A 19,030-nucleotide genomic window follows, 5' to 3' on the forward strand; every position below is an offset into this window, starting at 1 on the left:
GCAGGTTTATCAGCAGCTGTTACTGTATTCTAATAACACCCAGCTGGATGTACTTTATTCAACTTATTACATGGCTACTTGTCACGAAACTTTTAAAAAATCTGAACCATACTAGTTTATTAACAATTTAAATAAAGGCAAATCTGGCAAAAACTAAAATGGCTGAGCATTACTATGTGCATGCACTAACCTATGTGTTATTCAACCACTAGATGGCACCAAACAGTCAAAAACAGAGGCGTGACAGACAAGAATATAAATATAGATGTGACAGGAATATAAATATAGATGTGAACGTATTAACTAATGGTCAAGATTACTCAAAGCCTATGTTATTTAGAGGTTGGTATCTGGAAATAACATACCTTGGAATGTCACTAGTGACCAATCAAAACAAGTATTCCAGACAGATGTATAATAAGGTACTCTAAAAAGCTGCTAGGGTGTTTTAGGTTGTTGCTGGGTGGTTTCTAGTGTGTTCTGAGTGGTTGCTGGGGTAATCTGGGTTGTTGCTAAGTGGTTGATGCATATGCCATTGTTTTAATTTTTTCAATTTCTTTTTTGCATGCTTAAAATATTAAACTTAATATTAAAAGTGTATATTTTATGTGCAGATTAATGTATTATATTTTAAGAGAATCATTTGAGTTCATTTTAGTTTTAATAAATGCTTGCAAAATGTCAGAGACTTCAGAAAGTAGGTTTTGGTTTAGCCTGTTTTGCTCTTTAGATTCCGCCAGTTATGTGATAGTGTGATTAATAAATGTTAATGATTTGTTCAAATCACACACTCAGTAAAGTCTGAACATCAGCTATGCCTCTATCAGCAGTGTTTTTATTGTGTTTGGGCTCCAGAACAGCCAGTTCATGGATGGTTTGTTTGAGTTAACTGCTTGGAAAGATTATCAGGAGCCAAGAGCACATAATTTAAGATAATTTAGCATTCATAATAAAAATCTATGACTCTCAGATGTATTTCTGTACTGTTCTCCGAAGAGATTGTTTTTAATCTGTTGATTTATGCATTTTTCTTGGTCATGAGGAAGTGTAATCTAGCAAATGAATGGGAGTATGTGAACACAAACAGGGTTTAGATGTATGAATTTCCTGGAATTCTACCACTATCCACAGGATGTGATGCAAGCGGCCAAATAATGTTTCATAACAAGGGTGCCAGGTTGTGGTCAGAATATTTGAGGCGATGGAACCTGCTGAGTTCGACTGTGTTTTATTGACGTCCAAAATTGTCTGTAAAACATCGGATTGCTCTAATACCCTGAGAAAAACTGAGCATGTTTTTGACTGTTTATAATACAAAAATCGAAACATTCTTAAATCAACATGAGTCAAAATGACTAAAGATGTTGAGTCTTGTTTTCATCCAAATAAGTTCAACATTTACATTCATCAATGAAGTCAGAAAAATAAAGTTTGGTTTGAATCTTATTTTTCTGACCACATATTTTTCTTTTGTTTTTGGCATGGACCTAATAGATATCATCAATGAATATCTTAATTTTATTTTATTAATATCTTAATTTTGTTTTATTTTGGTTATTTAATACTTTTCATTCATTTATTTTTTTTTTCTGCTTGGTCCCTTTATTAATCCGGGGTCGCCACATCTGATGAACCGCCTACTTATCCAGCACATGTTTTACGCAGTGGATGCCCTTCCAGCTGCAACCCATCACTGGGAAACACCCATACACACTCATTCACACTTATACAGTATGGACAATTTAACCTACCCAATTCACCTGTACCGCATGTCTTTGGACTGTGGGGGAAACCGAAGCACCCGGAGGAAACCCACACCAACACAGGGAGAACATGCAGACTCCACACAGTAATGCCAACTAACCCTGCCGAGGCTCAAACCAGTGACCTTCTTGCTGTGAGGCGATTGTGCTACCCACAGCGCCACCGTGATGCCCATATCTGCCAGTTATGTCAGAAAAATTTTATTATATTGTAAAGTATAAACCTTCTTAATTTTGTGACAATTCAAACCTTCTTAATTTTGTGACAATTCAAACCTTCTTAATTTTGTGACAATTCAAACCTTCTTAATTTTGTGACAATTCAAACCTTCTTATTTAAAATGTTACATTTTTCTAAGCAGAAAGCAAGATTTTTATATCGGGCCATTTTGTTTTTCAAATAAATGTGTCCTGATACATGAATGTTTGGATAAAAAAACAAGAATGAGTGAAAACTTTTACAGACAACAGTTTAATTGACATTTTAATAGATTCTTTTATGTTGTCATTTATGATTTCTATACAGTTTTTATTTAAGTTTTAGGTAATGAAATCATGAAATCAATGAAATCACCAGACAGCAGTGTAGTAACAATTACTGTTTTTCCTTTGAATGTTTGAACAGGCTACAACGGTCAAAATTATTAGGAAAGTCACTGCAAATGTTCTAAAATGCCCCATATATTCACGCTGAAATCCACACACAGTCACAATAACAGAAAGAGGGTAAAAGGAAGGACAATAGAATGAGATTTTCAGCTTTTGTTTCCCTCTGTAGATTCGCTGTTAGAACAGGTGGCCAAATACACTTTCCACTTATTAAAGCAAGTGAAAAGATCAGGAAACGGGGCATTTTCTTCACAAACAAGCCCTGTGTCTTCTGGAAACGATTAGAGGAGCACAGTTGTTCAGCCAGGCGTATGATAAAAGAGAAGTCTGGACTTAAAAGCCGCTCTTCAGCTCTTCTTCTCTCCTGAGAGTGTGAATACAGCCTTGGAGATGGAGAGATCAGAGCACACAAACATCTACGCAAACAGCTGTGTCACGCTTATGTCTTTAGCGCAGGAGTAAGCTCATCTTTTAGTATTGCTTATTTAGGAGTAGGGATTTAAAACGTTAGTGTTAAACTGGTGTAACTCGCACTGCAACACTGGCCTAACAGATAATAAAACTGACTTCAGATGTCAAAAATCTGAGGTTTTGGCACATCTGATTTAGATTTATTTTCTTTTTATGTGCAGATTGTACAAATTGTACAGAATTAGTCGCAATAAGAACAGGCTCATGACATTTTATTCCAAAATCCAGAAAAGAAAAATATCATAAAAGTGCTGGAGGGAGCCTTGGTGAACAGTTGAGGTCACTTTTTAACTCTTAAAACCACAGGTGTCAAACTTTTACATCCAAATACATCCAAACTTCCAATACTTTCAAATACATCCAAACTTCTTTTTGCAGCTTTGCACAGTTTAGTTCCTACGCTAATTAAACACTCCAGTTCAAACTAAGCTTGTTTGAAACCTACAAGTAAGTGTGTTGACGCAGGGTTGGAACTATCTGTGCAGGGCAGGAGCCCTCCAGGAACTGAATTTGACACCCTTGCTTTAAACCGACTGCATCACTTTAAATGTCTAAAATCTGCTGAGGAACAGCTATTTCCAGAACTTTTACTTTCTCTGTTTCTCAGTGGTGAAGTGGTTCTCTCAAGCATCTAAAATGTCCTAAATCTTTTGAGATACATTATTTTCCAGAATCTGTTCCTCATCATCTAAAACATCTTACATTATCAGAGTAATATTTATTTCCAGAACTTTTACATTCTCTGGTTCTCAACAGTGGAATGATCTTTTCAAGCATTTAAAACATCTCAAATGTTTTGATCAGAAGGTTTATTTTCATTCTTCCTGCATTAATGATTTTCAAGAGCCTAAAAAACTTTCTTTTTTTTGAGAAAGGTTTATTTCCAGAACTTTTACTTTCTCTGTTTCTCAGCGGTGAAATGATCTTCCCAGATCTCTAAAATATCTCAAATCTTTTGTGGAATATTTAATATCGGTGTTGCATTGAATTAAATGTTTTTAAAGCTACAGATACTTGATCATAATACTAATCATTTAAATATCATAACATGGGAGATGTCATTTATTTTTACAGTATGTGTATCTAATATGTACTGTCTATTATTCAATCAAGTTGACTTAAAATATTATTTAAAAAGATTAAATCCAGAGATATCAAATATGCATATATATGCAAGAGACCTTTCTAGCTTTTAATTCATATACCAGGCTTGACAGTGTTCATATTTTGAGGCAGCTGCTCTTTTCTGCGTATATTGTGTTACATTTTACTCATTATTGTCCATGTGAAGAATCTTAAATCTCTGCGGATATTCTTGAAGCGTCCACATAATCTGTTTAGGCCATTTTTTTAAGGCCGTCTTCTTCGTTAGTATGCATTAACTGAGAAATTACACCTGCACGAGTGAGGACAGGCGAGACAGTTACTTGGAAGCAGGTCTCTTTGTGGGAGTTATTTTAGGTCCCAGGCAAATTTTATCCTACAGTAATTGTGTTACGGGTATTGTCTTCTGAAGAAAGACTGAGAACAGTAAGTGGGTTTGAAAATCCGGGGTATTAAAATGTGCTCTCGGCGCAGCGTTTCCATCCATCAGCCGGTAGGACACGCACAATCAGTTTTAGCGAGAAACTCCGTAACCCAATTACAGTGAGTCAGCTCGTCGTGTCCCTGTGAAAACCCCGCGCTCATCAGCTGATGAAAGTCATATTTCAGGATTACGCCGTCGCACAAGCTCACAGCTATTCAAATGAATTTCTCTCAAGGCTTGTCTTGTGTTTCCGAGCTTCGCACCTATGATACAGCATGTGCTTTCATAAGTCTGTATGATCATCAAAGACGGTTGCTGGTGCTCGTCTGGAGTCCTCGGAGGAGGCTAGCAGCTCTTCGTCATCGCTAATCAAAGCACGGCACCACTTTTTTTTTTTTTTTGCATACCATCCAGCTTTTGCAAAACATGTAAAAAGAATGATTTATTATTAACCTCGGTGCTTATTTTTAATGAATGTGAATGGAGAGTGATGCATGTGCAGTAATGACCAGTAGGTCTTAGGTCGCAATAGGACCAACACACTTTATTGAACATCAAGTCAAGTCAAGTCTAGCTTTATTGTCATTCCGCTACATGTGTGGACATGCAGAGGAACGAAATGTCATGTCTCGCAGGAAATGATGCTACATAAATTATCATAAACACAACACCGGACATAAGAACTATCTTAAATGCATAACTAACATATACTAGAAGATACTTAACTATACACATAAGACAGGCTATACAAGTACTTTTATATGAGACTGAACAATGTTGTGCGAACATGTTGTGCAAACATGTACACATAGACATCACCTGTAACTGCAGGTTATCGATGTTTATATATAATTACTTTAACTGTTAAAAGTTATTAGTTACTAGTTAATTAGTTACATTTATTAGTAACTAATAAAGTTATGGTAACTAACAACCCTAACTTTTCTGATTTTAATTGTAATGCAATAATGTGCACCTTTTGTAAACGATAACTATAGTGAAAAACGCTATACAAATAAACTCGAAGCTCTCTGGACGTCTCAGTGAAATGACATCATCGTGTCTTCTAGTAAACAGGACTGACTTAGTCTGAATTCAAACATTACAGTCTTCAATGTGAAACTTCTGCTTCTCGTCACTGTAATTTATCGTGACAGAACCCGAGCTGCTTCCTCTGTCAGCTTTCAGGTTTTATACCTTGTGATTGTGATGGTTGAGTTCATTAAATTTAAAGTGTAAAGCTTGAAAGCACATGAAGAACATGTATCAGCCAACCAAAATTACCAGTGTATGATTTTTAATTAAAGTTGATAAAGGTTTGTTTACTTATTTATATTTGTAATTAGCATACTATTTATATATCATGATTACATTTCTTATACTGCATTCAGTTTATTCTAGTTTTAAATGACAAGTGAAATAGTCTTCTAAATTAGTGTAATTAGCAAGTAATTTCATTCAGCACATATAAATAAAAACATATATTAAATTATGTTAAATATATATAAATATTTTGTGTTAAGTCATACTAATATTAATATGATTTAATAATAGTATTATTAATAGTATGATTTTATAATAGTATTATTAATAGTATGATTTAATAATAGTATTATTAATAGCATGATTTAATAATAGTATTATTAATAGTCTGATTTAATAATAGTATTGTTAATAGTATGATTTAATAATAGTATTATTAATAGCATGATTTAATAATAGTATTATTAATAGCATGATTTAATAATAGTATTATTAATAGTATGATTTAATAATATTATTATTAATAGTATGATTTAATAATAGTATTATTAATAGCATGATTTAATAATAGTATTATTAATAGCATGATTTAATAATAGTATTATTAATAGCATGATTTAATAATAGTATTATTAATAGTATGATTTAATAATAGTATTGTTAATAGTATGATTTAATAATAGTATTATTAATAGTATGATTTAATAATAGTATTGTTAATAGTATGATTTAATAATAGTATTATTAATAGTATGATTTAATAATAGTATTATTAATAGTATGATTTAATAATAGTATTATTAATAGTATGATTTAATAATAGTATTATTAATAGCATGATTTAATAATAGTATTATTAATAGCATGATTTAATAATAGTATTATTAATAGTATGATTTAATAATAGTATTATTAATAGTATGATTTAATAATAGTATTATTAATAGTATGATTTAATAATAGTATTATTAATAGCATGATTTAATAATAGTATTGTTAATAGTATGATTTAATAATAGTATTATTAATAGTATGATTTAATAATAGTATTGTTAATAGTATGATTTAATAATAGTATTATTAACAGCATGATTTAATAATATTATTATTAATAGTATGATTTAATAATAGTATTATTAATAGCATGATTTAATAATATTATTATTAATAGTATGATTTAATAATAGTATTATTAATAGCATGATTTAATAATAGTATTATTAATAGTATGATTTAATAATAGTATTATTAATAGTATGATTTAATAATAGTATTGTTAATAGTATGATTTAATAATAGTATTATTAATAGTATGATTTAATAATAGTATTATTAACAGCATGATTTAATAATATTATTATTAATAGTATGATTTAATAATAGTATTATTAATAGCATGATTTAATAATAGTATTATTAATAGTATGATTTAATAATAGTATTATTAATAGTATGATTTAATAATAGTATTGTTAATAGTATGATTTAATAATAGTATTATTAATAGTATGATTTAATAATAGTATTATTAACAGCATGATTTAATAATATTATTATTAATAGTATGATTTAATAATAGTATTATTAACAGCATGATTTAATAATATTATTATTAATAGTATGATTTAATAATAGTATTATTAATAGCATGATTTAATAATAGTATTATTAATAGTATGATTTAATAATAGTATTATTAATAGTATGATTTAATAATAGTATTATTAATAGCATGATTTAATAATAGTATTATTAATAGTATGATTTAATAATAGTATTATTAATAGTATGATTTAATAATAGTATTATTAATAGTATGATTTAATAATAGTATTATTAATAGTCTGATTTAATAGTATTATTAAATCATATTAATAGTACTATTGTTAATATCATTATTAATAATTCTTATTAATAGTAATATTACTAGCAAATAAAAAAATTATCAGAAATATGCACTACATTGTTATTAATAAGGACGATGCACTCAGTTTTCATGCATAAAAGGCCGTATAGATAAATCAATATGAATATTAATCTTAATGGAAACAATCTTTTTATTTTTATTTATTTATTTTCTTTTTATTTTACTTTTAAGTTTTATTTCTGCATGTTTTCTATTTAGATTTTCAGATGAAATGCGACTTGACCGTTTTCCTGAGCCTCACTCTCTGAGCTCTAAGCGACAAAGTGTTGACTCAGTGAGTTTTAATAGTTGGCGACATACAGCATCATTCCAGACAAATGTGGAGGCCGAACACTCCGGACATATAAATCTCCCCAGATGCGTCATGGGTTGAGTTTGAGGCCGTGCAGTTATTCAGCCGAGCCTCATCACAGAAGCATAAATGAGCAAGAGAGAGAGAGACTTATGGAAAGATTAACAATGCTTGGAATCCATCTCATGATTTCACATCCTCTGTTAAAGCAGATCTTTCCCACAATTCCCTCCTGCTGCAGTGGTGGATACAGTAGCGAACGCTGCAGATTGTGTTTCCATTCCACACTCAGAAAGAAGGCGTGGCCTGACTGAGCACCGCCTCTGATTGGTGGATGATGGATTGACGCTCGTATTAAAAGAAAGAGGAAGGTACTTAGACTGTGCCTTTTTGACGCATTCCTGGTGTTTATAAAAACATGTCTGCAAGGCGGGGGAAAAAACCTGAAGGTCTACAGTCATCTCTCGGGCCCCAGGCCCCCCACTTCCCCCAAGCCTCAGCTCAGTGAAAGCACACTTTTGTGCTCCGGTCCCCATTCCCTCTGCTGAGGTGGACTTCCACTGTTTTTCCTGGCAGACTTTGGACAAACACGCACCAAATTACGTCGCAAGCAAGCCCCCTGTGTCAAACACATGACAAATAGTTTCATTTGGCATTATTGGGGAAATTGAAGGAAGTTAACGAGCATTCTGGAGAGGCTGGAGAGAGGGAAGTGTTTTGGGTCAATCGAGTCATCGGGTGGCAGCCGAGCAAACAAGCTGTTCATGGGCTCACTGTAGGTTTTTAGTCAGATTTTAATCTTGATTTTGTTGAACTGGGCTTGATTGATTTGTTTCAATTTAACTATAGATATAGCTTGGGTCAAATCCGTTGTAAACATGTCAAGTTGTTTTTTCTATGCAACACATGAACTGAGCATTTTTAATGGATAAATCGATATAATTAATTTTATTTCATCTATGTATTTATCTATGTAGTAATATATATCTTTATCAATTTTGTGGACCAAAACACATAAATTTCTGGTTTATGTGGAATAAAAAATAAAATAACAATTTAGTTTCATTTCAGGAATTCATATTTTAGTTTATTATGTGGCAAAGTAATGTAATTAACCAGAATTTCTTTTTACAATTCCAGTGGTTTGCTTAAAGAGATCTTATACATACATACATACATATACATATGTATATATATATATATGTGTGTATAAGATCATGCATATGCATAAGATATACATATATGCATAAGATATATATATATATATATATATATATATATATATATATATATATATATATATATTTTTTTTTTTTTTTTTTTTTTTTTTTTTTTTTTTTTCAGATGTTTCTATGAATAGTGTTTGCTTGCAATTAAAAAAGGCTACCTTTAACATTAGCTTTGGAGTTTAGCTCGAAAAAATAAGCTTGTCAAGGTCTTGTCTAAATGTTGGGCGATGGGTGGATGCAATTAGTGAGATTGGTAGACTTATAAGTCTGGTTCTTTGGTTGATTAGATGGTAGATTGGTTGTCTTTTTAGTAGAATGGTTGGTTGGATGGGATATTTACATGTTGGTTAGTAGCTAGATTGCTTGTTTGATTGGTAGAATTGTGGCAGATTAGTTGGTAGATTTTCTTGTTGGTTACTTTGTAGATTTACTGTTTGGTTGCTAGAATTGTGGCAGGTTGGTTAGTTGGTTGGTAGATTTTCTTGTTGGTTAGTTTGTAGATTGACTGTTTGGTTGCTAGAATTGTGGCAGGTTGGTTAGTTGGTTGGGAGATTTACTTGTTTAGTTTGTAGATTGATTGGTTAGTAAAATCATGGGTCGTTGGTTGGCAGATTTTTCTTTTGCTTGGTAGATTAGTTGGGTGGTTGAAATGTTTAATTGTACTTTGGCAGAATATTGGTGGTATATTTATTGGTTTGTTGGTAGGTATGTAGGTTGAATAATGGTTTGTTGGCTGGTTGGGAGATTAATTTGTTGATTGGTTTATTGGGTTTTGGAAAATTGGTTTGTATGTAGACTAATTGGTTCATAAGTTGGTCAGTGGATAGATTGATTGGTTGGTGAAGGGATTTATTTTTTGTTGTTAGATTTGTTGGTTGGTTGGTTGGTTGGTTGGTAAATTGATTGTTTTGGTTAATTAGTTAATGGATTGTTTAGTTTGTTATTAGAGTTTTTTGTTGGTTGGTAAATTGATTCAGTTTTTATTTGATACGTTAGTTGGCAGCTTGTTTGTAGACTGGTTGGTTGTTAGATTGGTTTGTTGATTGGTTAGTAGATTTTGTTTGGTTTGTAGACTGTTCATTGGTTGGTTCCCAGATTCATAGATAGATAGGCAGACAGACAGATGGAGATGGATGGATGGATGGATGGATGGATGGAGGGATGGTTGGATGGATAGATAGATAGACATGGGGTTGCTAAGTGGCTGTTATATGTTTTGAATATGGTGTTTTTAAGTGATTTCTACAGTGTTAAGTAGCACTACTAATGACATGAAGGATGGCCATGTGTAAGCTGACAGATGGTACCTGTATTCACCTATATGTCTGTTTTATTTTCCTTATTTCTGGGGTCACACACAGGACATGTTTGAGCCAGATTTGAGCCACAGAGACACACAGGCTGAGCTGTTGAGAACACATTTATAGAGCACTCATGATGCTGAAGCGATTCAGCATGTGTGTCGAGGAGGGGAGTGTGTTTATGAGTTGTCAGGCTGATTAAGGAAGCGTCCAGAATGCAGGTTTAATTGAAGCGGTTTTGCTCTCTTGCTTCCAAAAACAGCGCAGCTACACATTCCTGTCGCGAGTGCGCCGTCTTCAACATCAAAGCCCAACCACCAACCACGCGGGCTATTAGCATACACTCTGAAATCAACCGCTCACCTGCTTCGACAGCCCGAAAATGAGGACGCATTCATCCAGCACTTGAGGCCAGTGTATACACACACATATATTGAGTGTTTGCCAATAGCCCTGATTCTCGTCGAGCCTCATAAATAATTAATTGAAGCGAGATGATAAAGAGCCTCATGCTCATATTTGTCCTCAGTTACACTTGTGATGTTGGAGTGGGTTCAGAGCGCTCTTCACGTTGTCAGGTTTGCTGTATTTTGTGCATCTGTTGGATGTCGGGATCGAAGGTCACCTTGACCGTAAGCGGGGAAGCACTGAGATGAACTTCATAAGCGCTGCAGTGATTTCTTTCAGAGGTCAGTAATGAGGGCTCAGTTGAAAATGCACTATACTTTGACCCTCTATTAAAGATTGTTGTGGTTATGAATCAGTGTAATTGAGTAGTATTAAAAAGCATGCACTTGTATTTACAATAGGCTTTTTTTGTGCTTCAGCGGTTCTCAACTACCATTCTAGGACCGGCTGTTCTTCCAAGAAATTCAGATTTTTGGCCCAGCGAAGAGTCTCTGAGCACGTTTTTGGGTCAGATCTGTGGTTTCTATGCAACAGCTGAACTAAACAAATTCAGCTGTAATGATAGATAAATAGAGACCGTTTCATTTATTGGATCTATATATTTATCTATTTAGCAGTTTTGTGGACCAAAACACATCAAGCTCTGGTTTATATGCAAAAAAAAAAAGAACTCAGTTTCAATTCGGGCATTTATAGTTTAGTTGATTATGTGGCAAAGAATTAATGTAATGTTTTGTTTGTTTGTTTTTTACAAATTCAGTGATTTGTTTAAAGAGATAGTTTACCCAAAATGAAACTTCAGCAATCATTTACTCACCCTTGATTTGTTCAGATGATATTTTCCTACTAGGGAAGTAAATATGTCCAGCATATCTTCAAAATATTTTCTTTTGTGTTCAACAGGATAAAGAAACTCAGGATTTAAACTAAACCACCCCTTTAACTCCAGATTGCTTCCTTAAATGGTTCCCAATGCACATTCTTGCCCATCACCTTTTTTAATTTGACAAATCTGAATATTTAGAAAAGTGGGGTTTGATCTATTTGATATTAAGATGAATGAATGGGTGGAGCTTAATTATAGGCATTGATGATGTCATCAATGGTGAAAATCATTTTAGAGGTGAGAAAGTTATTGCTTTTAATAAAAGATTGCTGAGTTGCCAAGATATTCTGAGTGCTTGGCAGAGGATTGCTTAGTGGTTTCTATGGTGTTTTGGATGGTTGCCAAGGTGTTGTTAGACAAAGCATTGATTATGCATGGATCACTTCCAGAGCAGTCCAGGATCACGTATTTAAAACAGTTTTGACTTTGTTTTATTTTTGCAACACACTGCAATTGACACTGAACCGGACCCTCATAACACAGCATGTCAGGTTTGTTTAAATCCAGAAATAAGATTATAACATCATCAAATAAAGTGTCTAAGTAATATTAATATTTGATGCATTATTGTTTTTATGTGGTTCAAGTTCAGTTCAAATTTCAAATAATTTCACTCTTTCAATGAAAATACAGATAGAGCATGGTTTTATTTGGGGGAAAATTGTTTAATAAAACAAAAATTCCTAAATTATGACAAAAGTATAGAGCAGTTTAGTTCCAACCCTAATTAAACACACCTGCTCAAACCTACAGGTAAGCAGGATTGGAACTAAACTGTGCAAAGCTGCGGCCCTCCAGGAACTGGATTGGACACCGGTGGTATAGAGAGATTTAATGCATCATGAGGGGTTACACTTTGTGAAATTACTGTAATATCTTAAATCAAACAAAAAAGGGCTTCAGGTGTCATTAATGTTTTGGTGCTCTTTAGATAATGGATTCATAAAGACAACAATTAACAACAAATTAAAAAATCCGAGCACTCAAAAAGTTAATATAATTCATGAGAAACTTGGAAAAACATGGGAAAGCTAGGTTGCTGCCAAAAGTGGTGTTAGTGAGACCAGCAGGGGGCGCTTAACCAGTGGTCTGTGTGGGTCCTAATGCCCCAGTATATTGATGGGGACTCTATACTGCTCAGTGAGCGCCGTCTTTCGGATTAGACGTTAAACCGAGATCCTGATTGTTTGAGGTCATTAAAAATCCCAGGATGTCCTTGGAAAAAAAGAGTAGGGGTTTAACCATCCTAACCATCTCCATATCATAATTGGCTTCATCAATCTGATTCCACCAATCAGCTGGTCTGTGGTCTGGCGCAATATGGCTGCCATCGCAACATCCAGGTGGATTCTGCACACTGGTGGTGGATGAGGAGATTCCCCCAAAAAATGAGTAAAGCGCTTAGAGTGTCTATTTAAATATAATTATTATTATTAATTATATTTTAAAGTAATGGTTATGTTAATAAAGCTTTTTCATTTTTTCACTTACTGTTCGAGTGCCTTGAAGAGTTTTGCAACATCACCACTCTTATTTTCTGATGTGAAACCTTCTTGATTCAGCTCAGAAACCATCTCTTGTAACATCATGAAAGTCTGTGACTGTGAATTGCTTGTTTTAGCTGATTGGCAGTTTTTCTTTCTCTTCCCGTCATCTGTGACGTCTGAGCGTATGATCTACTTCCTTTTTTCACTGAACATTAAACAAGCATGACTCTTAGAACTAACAGCACACTCGCTGACACAATGCATGTTTCAGATGATTCACGTTAATGTTCAGATAGCTAAAAAACCATCGCAGTCGGTGACACAATCCCACAATTCCATCCCAGAGGACGCCTCTCTGCATACAGAACATTCTCCATTCACATCCAACCACAGGAGCGTGCCTAGAGACCAAGGTTGGAGGTGAAATTATGCTTTTATACTCATCGTCTTGTGCCAAGCCGGGGTTTATGCTAGAGCTGATGTACTAGGAGGGAAAATTGAATCTTCTCCCAGACTTAATCCTCAATCGCTCCACCTGTAATGCGTTTTGGACTCACACGTTCGGTTCCCCCACACAAGGCAGAGTTATATTTCAGCTTTTCTATGAGCACAGAGTGTCTGATTATTTATCACGAGCCGAGCGAGATGTTTCAGGCGGCTTTTAAAATGTTTCGGGACTTGCAAATAGGTTTAAGTGTAAACACCTCCACATTGGGCCAGCGTCTGTGTACAATTATTCTTTTCTCATGTATAACTTTGGCTTTCCAGTGGGACTGAATGTACAAGAGTACACAAAATTGGCTCTAAATAACCTCTTGGTTTTCATTTTATTGCATTTTATGAATATTATGTTGTGTACAGGTTCAGTACAGAGTTGCTTTAGTTTTTAGACACTTTAAAAAACCCTTATAATACATTCATTACATTGTTATCCTGATCAGATACGCTAAAATGTTATAAAATGCACACTTTTTAGTATGGGAACGAACATTTCAAGAGTGTTTATGGCCATCAAAATACACATCAGTTATTTATTTATTTATTTATTTATTTATTTGTTTGTTTGTTTGTTTGTTTGTTTATTACTATTTTAGGACTTATTGTTTGGGGTAATTGTTCATCTGGCTGTTGTTGTGTTAAAATACTTTTAAAGTTTCACAACCTTTGCCAAATCTTTTATTTTCAATTCATCTTATTTTTTGTAGTGCTTTAACAATGTAGATTAAAGATTAAATATAGATAGAAGTTCCAGTACACTGAAACTGCGTCAGTCCAGTTTTCAGAGTCGAGGTTCAGTTTAGTTCAGTTCAGTGTGGTGTAAGTCCAAACACTGATGAACAAATCCATCAATGCGCAGCTCCACAAGTCCCAAACCAAAGCAAGCCATGCAGTGGCGACAGTGTCGAGGAACAAACATCACCAATTGACAAAAGTGAAGGGCAAAAAACCTTGAGAGAAACAGACTCAGTTGTGCACGATCATTTCTCCTCTGGCCAAACTTCTTGTGCAGAGCTGCAGTTTAGGCGCTCGAGGCTGGAGAACGCTGGACGTCCATCGTGGAGAAGCTGCAGGTGTGAGTAGGTCACCAACGGGTGTTCAGGCTAGCCCACGGGATCAATGCAGAGACTCATCTGTCACTGTGGTCTTTCAGGAATCAGTTCCATGCTCTCCACTCCTCCATGACCGCCACAGCATCTGCTCAGGATTCAATTCAATTCAATTCAATTCAATTCACCTTTATTTGTATAGCGCTTATACAATGTAGATTGTGTCAAAGCAGCTTCACATAAAAGGTCATAGTAAATAGTAAATAGGAACAGTATAATTCAGTTTGTAGTGTTTAAGTTCAGTCCAGTTTAGCTCAGTTCAGTGTGGTTTAATAATCACTACTGAGAGTCCAAATATTGAAGAGCAAATCCAACGATGCGCAGCTCTTTAGATCCCGAACCATGCAAGCCAGAGGCGACAGCGGAGAGGGAAAAAAAACTTCACTAATGGCGGAAGTGAAGAAAAAAAACATTGAGAGAAACCAGGCTCAGTTGGGCACGATCATTTTAATTTCTCCGCTGGCCAAACGTCTCGTGTAGAGCTGCAGTCTCAGTGGCGTACAGGATACGGCCTGGTCCAGGATTACTTTTAAAACCTACTATTGTTGATAAACACATTAAGGCAATTGATGAACAATGCATAATTAAAAATTCAACTCTTTTTTTCATCTGAAAGTGAAAGTTTATGCAAGTAAAATAATTTGGTTGAAAACTTTTTAGAGTAATAATTTTAGAGTTTTAATCTTTTGTTTGTACATATTGTAGGCAATATATATAAATAATTCAAATAAACTATCACCTAAATTGAAAAAACTACATACAGTTTAGATCATATGTCTGTTTCATATTTAAGAATGCATTATTAAGTGTCGAAGTATGATTAATAAATGCTGTACAATTATTTTTCATCAACAGATCACGTTAGTATTAACATTAACTATTGCAAACTTATTGTAAAGTGAAATTTAAAAGAATTTCTCTCTTTTTTATTAATTAATTAAATTCCATAGTTTAAAAAAATGTAAGATTAAAAATGTTATCACATTTACTTATTAATTAGATGTTGCAGATCAGATAAAGTGTGCTTTTAGTTTTAAAAAATATCAAGTTTTGACTTTGTTAAAAATAAATTCATCAAAAGGCAAATATTTTGAATGCATTATAAAGGTCAAGCTTTCGTAAAAACCCATAATGCCAGCTGATCTTTTCCCTCACACTTATTGCATTAACCTCTGCTGACCTGACATCATGACAGAGGATTTAGGCATTTGTTTTGACAGGCTTCGTCTCTCCCTGATACTTTATGTCCACACGTCTGCCCCCCTTATCCTCTGAAATGCTTCCCTCTTTCAATCTTTCCATGCAATTTTTATCCTTATCTTTATTTTGCTGTACGGAGGACATGACGCAAAGACTTAATATTAGTTGGCCCTCGACTGACCCAGGAACTGAGACCGGAAGACATTGTTTTTCCAAACAAGCACTCCCACATTCCCTGTAGCCGCTCCTCGGCAGGGGGAGGCCGGGAAACGCAGATCTGGACATCCATCAGGGCCTCGGATGCCAGTGTGGGCCCGTCCAGCCGAGAGACTGAGCTTAATCCTGTGCTAGAAAGCAGTTTCTCCCTGTGGGATTGTGCCCACGCTGATGAGAGCAGGCTGAATGGAAACCATACTTCGGACTGCCAACATTCATCTGATTGCTGTTTGATCTCATGCAACGATATGGGAATCATGTTTACCAGTGAATGTTAACTAGATACAAGGAAAATCCAAGTGGTTTTGATGTTTGATCTCAATCAGGAATTGTTTGCAGTGAAAGTTAACAAAGTGTGCGATTTTTATATTTAAAGAGAAAAGCAGTCTCCAGGAACCAGTGTACCTGGGAATCAGATAAAAGCATAAAGACGAGAATACACTGCTCGTATCTGGGTCTAATGAGGAAAGATTGGGGGGGGGGGGGGGGTCTTTGTTAAATGCTAATTAAATCAGTTAAAATAACACGGTGTAAACAGGAAGAGGGGTTTCATATGAATTGGGTTTTGGAATGATGGTTAAGTGAAGGTTACACTCTTGAAAATGAATGTTGGTTTGCATTTTGATGGTTCCATGAAACACATTTAACATCTAAATAACCTTTTCATTCCAATAAAGGTTTTTTTAAGAGTGGAAAATGTTATTTAGATAAAGAAAATATGATTTCTTTAGTTTCACTGACTTTAATAATGCTATTTTAGAGTAATGATTTAAGTTACCCCTTCCCCAAAAACAGCATGCCGTGTATTGGTCCTAGTGAACAATTGGTATACATTATGTACTAAGTAAGTGCTTTACTGAAAATTACTGGAAAAGGAAAACCTGGTAAGATCTATATTAAGTCAAAACACTGTATGACTGTACTGTATGTTAAAGGTGTACGTCCGAACAGGTAAAGTTTTAATATATAAAAAACTGAAACAGTATACTAAAAAAACCTGCTGAATGTTTAATAGATATAATAAAAGCGTTTGAATTATTATTATATTTTCCCTAAATGTGATCTCGATCGCTGCACTGTAATCTTGCACAAGAGCAGCTGAAATCAATAAACGAGCTGAAGGATGCGCTGAATGAGCTTGGGATGGTCGTCTGGCGGTGGATGCGGAGCTCAGCGCGCGCTCGGGGTTTAAGGACCGCCTCACGAGCGACGGGACAGCCGCCAATATGATCCAAAAGTCAAGGAAATCTTTCAGCAGCGAGACTTTCCACGCGTGAAAACGACCCAGGAGCGAGAACAATAATCCATCGAGAGAAACAAAGAGAGAAGGGGGGAGAGAGAGAGAGATCATTGACTGATTCTGATGATGGTGATGAAGAGGAGGAGGATGATGATGATGGTGGCCTAGAAACATCAGGAGTTATTCCTCGATCGGATTGTAAGACGATGGGGGATTTTACGCATTGCGAAGCAAAGGGTCTCGCTTTTCTCCTCTACTACTTTTGACGCGAGGATGCGTTGAAGGCGAACTAGTGGCAGCCACTCACGTGAGAACGGAACAGCGGCTCTGCGCATTAATGCGTGTGTACGCGAGCGCGTACGCGTGCTCTCCCGTGACCGATGGCACTGGAATCCGTGCGCAACGGCTATGTGCGCACTTGTGTCACTCCCGTGGAGCAGGACTGCTGGCACTCATGCTTACGGAGCCGTAGGAGCCTCTCGTCGGCCGTGTGCGTCGCCTCGCTGTCCGTGCTCCTCGCGCTGCTCTGGGACGCGGAGCGCACACACGCGCACTCGGGCTCTTACTTGGTGACGCTCGTGGAGCTCGTGTGGCAGCTGCTCTCGCCCGTCCTCACGCTCGTGTGTGCCTTCTTCTGGGTGGGTGTGTATCTGCTCCGCTGCGGGGTGCTGATCCGCACGGCCGTGTTCCTGCTCACGGTGTGCCATCTGGGCGAAGCGGCGGCGCAGTCGCTGCTGGATGCGCAGCAGCTGTACTCGTTCACGGCCACCGCGCTGGTGCTGCTCGCCTGCCTGGCCAGCGGGGCGCTCATGGTGGTGCGGCTGGGTCAGGGCATCTCCGTGCTGCTCTTCATCAGCATCATCAGGACCGTGTCGCTTCTGTCGCTGCAGAAAGTGCGCGCCAGCTGGAGACCATACCTGGCGTACCTGCTCGGGCTGCTCGGGGTCCTGCTGGCGAGGTATGCGGACAGGCTGCTGCCGGAGCAGGGCGCATCACACCGGGAGGGATCGAGGGGAGATATTCCGGTATTTAAGAGGCGCAGGAGGTCCAGCTCCGTAGTCTCGTCAGACATGGCACAGCACGGCCAGTCCAGGAGCAAATCGCACAGGAGGACATCTCTGCCCTGCCTGCAGAGAGAACAGGTACGCGGACTCTTATTGATGATGCTGCTGCTACTGCTGTATATCGATCGCGGATACTGTACAGTAAATACGATCGGAATTGTAATTGCTCGCTTGGCGTTGTTTAAGAAGTGCTAGCGCTGCTCGAGTTCAAACATATCATAAAGCCTCTATTAATCCCTACGACAATAGCGTAGAATCAGACTGTATAGGAGTACTTGCGAAGTATTAAAACTGCTGTTTTCTTTGCTTTGATACATAGTATGCTAATCGCCTGCATTCACTCAAGAAACTATAACATCGTAATGCAATGCAAAGTGTCGCCTCTTGTGACTTATCTTGAAAAGTAAAAAGGATTTTCCTCTAGTTTTTTTGTTGTTGTTGTTGTTGTTGGACACTTGAAAACCTTTCACTCAAGCATGCATTCTGAGTTTTCACGTATGACATAATTTTAGCAGAAAACAATGAACTTTAACCTTTTG

The 19,030-nt window shown here is 36.0% G+C and overlaps 1 protein-coding gene across 3 annotated transcripts in view; it reads left to right on the plus strand.

The window, feature by feature from the left end:
* Window positions 1–19,030, plus strand: part of pde3a (phosphodiesterase 3A, cGMP-inhibited) — a 198,698-nt gene that overhangs the window by 44,350 nt on the left and 135,318 nt on the right. Inside the window, exon 1 of one of the 3 annotated variants that reach the window (XM_056456204.1) lies at window positions 17,339–18,569. The exons of 1 other annotated variant lie outside the window; for it this stretch is intronic. In XM_056456204.1, coding sequence (XP_056312179.1) covers window positions 17,808–18,569 — 762 coding nt within the window. In that variant the 5' untranslated portion in view covers window positions 17,339–17,807. Of the gene's footprint in view, window positions 1–17,338; window positions 18,570–19,030 lie in introns of those variants that run through there. One more of the 3 variants, XM_056456203.1, reaches the window with a different exon arrangement.

This window comes from Danio aesculapii, chromosome 4 (genome assembly GCF_903798145.1).
Source record: "Danio aesculapii chromosome 4, fDanAes4.1, whole genome shotgun sequence".
In the NCBI taxonomy this organism is placed as follows: Eukaryota; Metazoa; Chordata; class Actinopteri; order Cypriniformes; family Danionidae; genus Danio; species Danio aesculapii.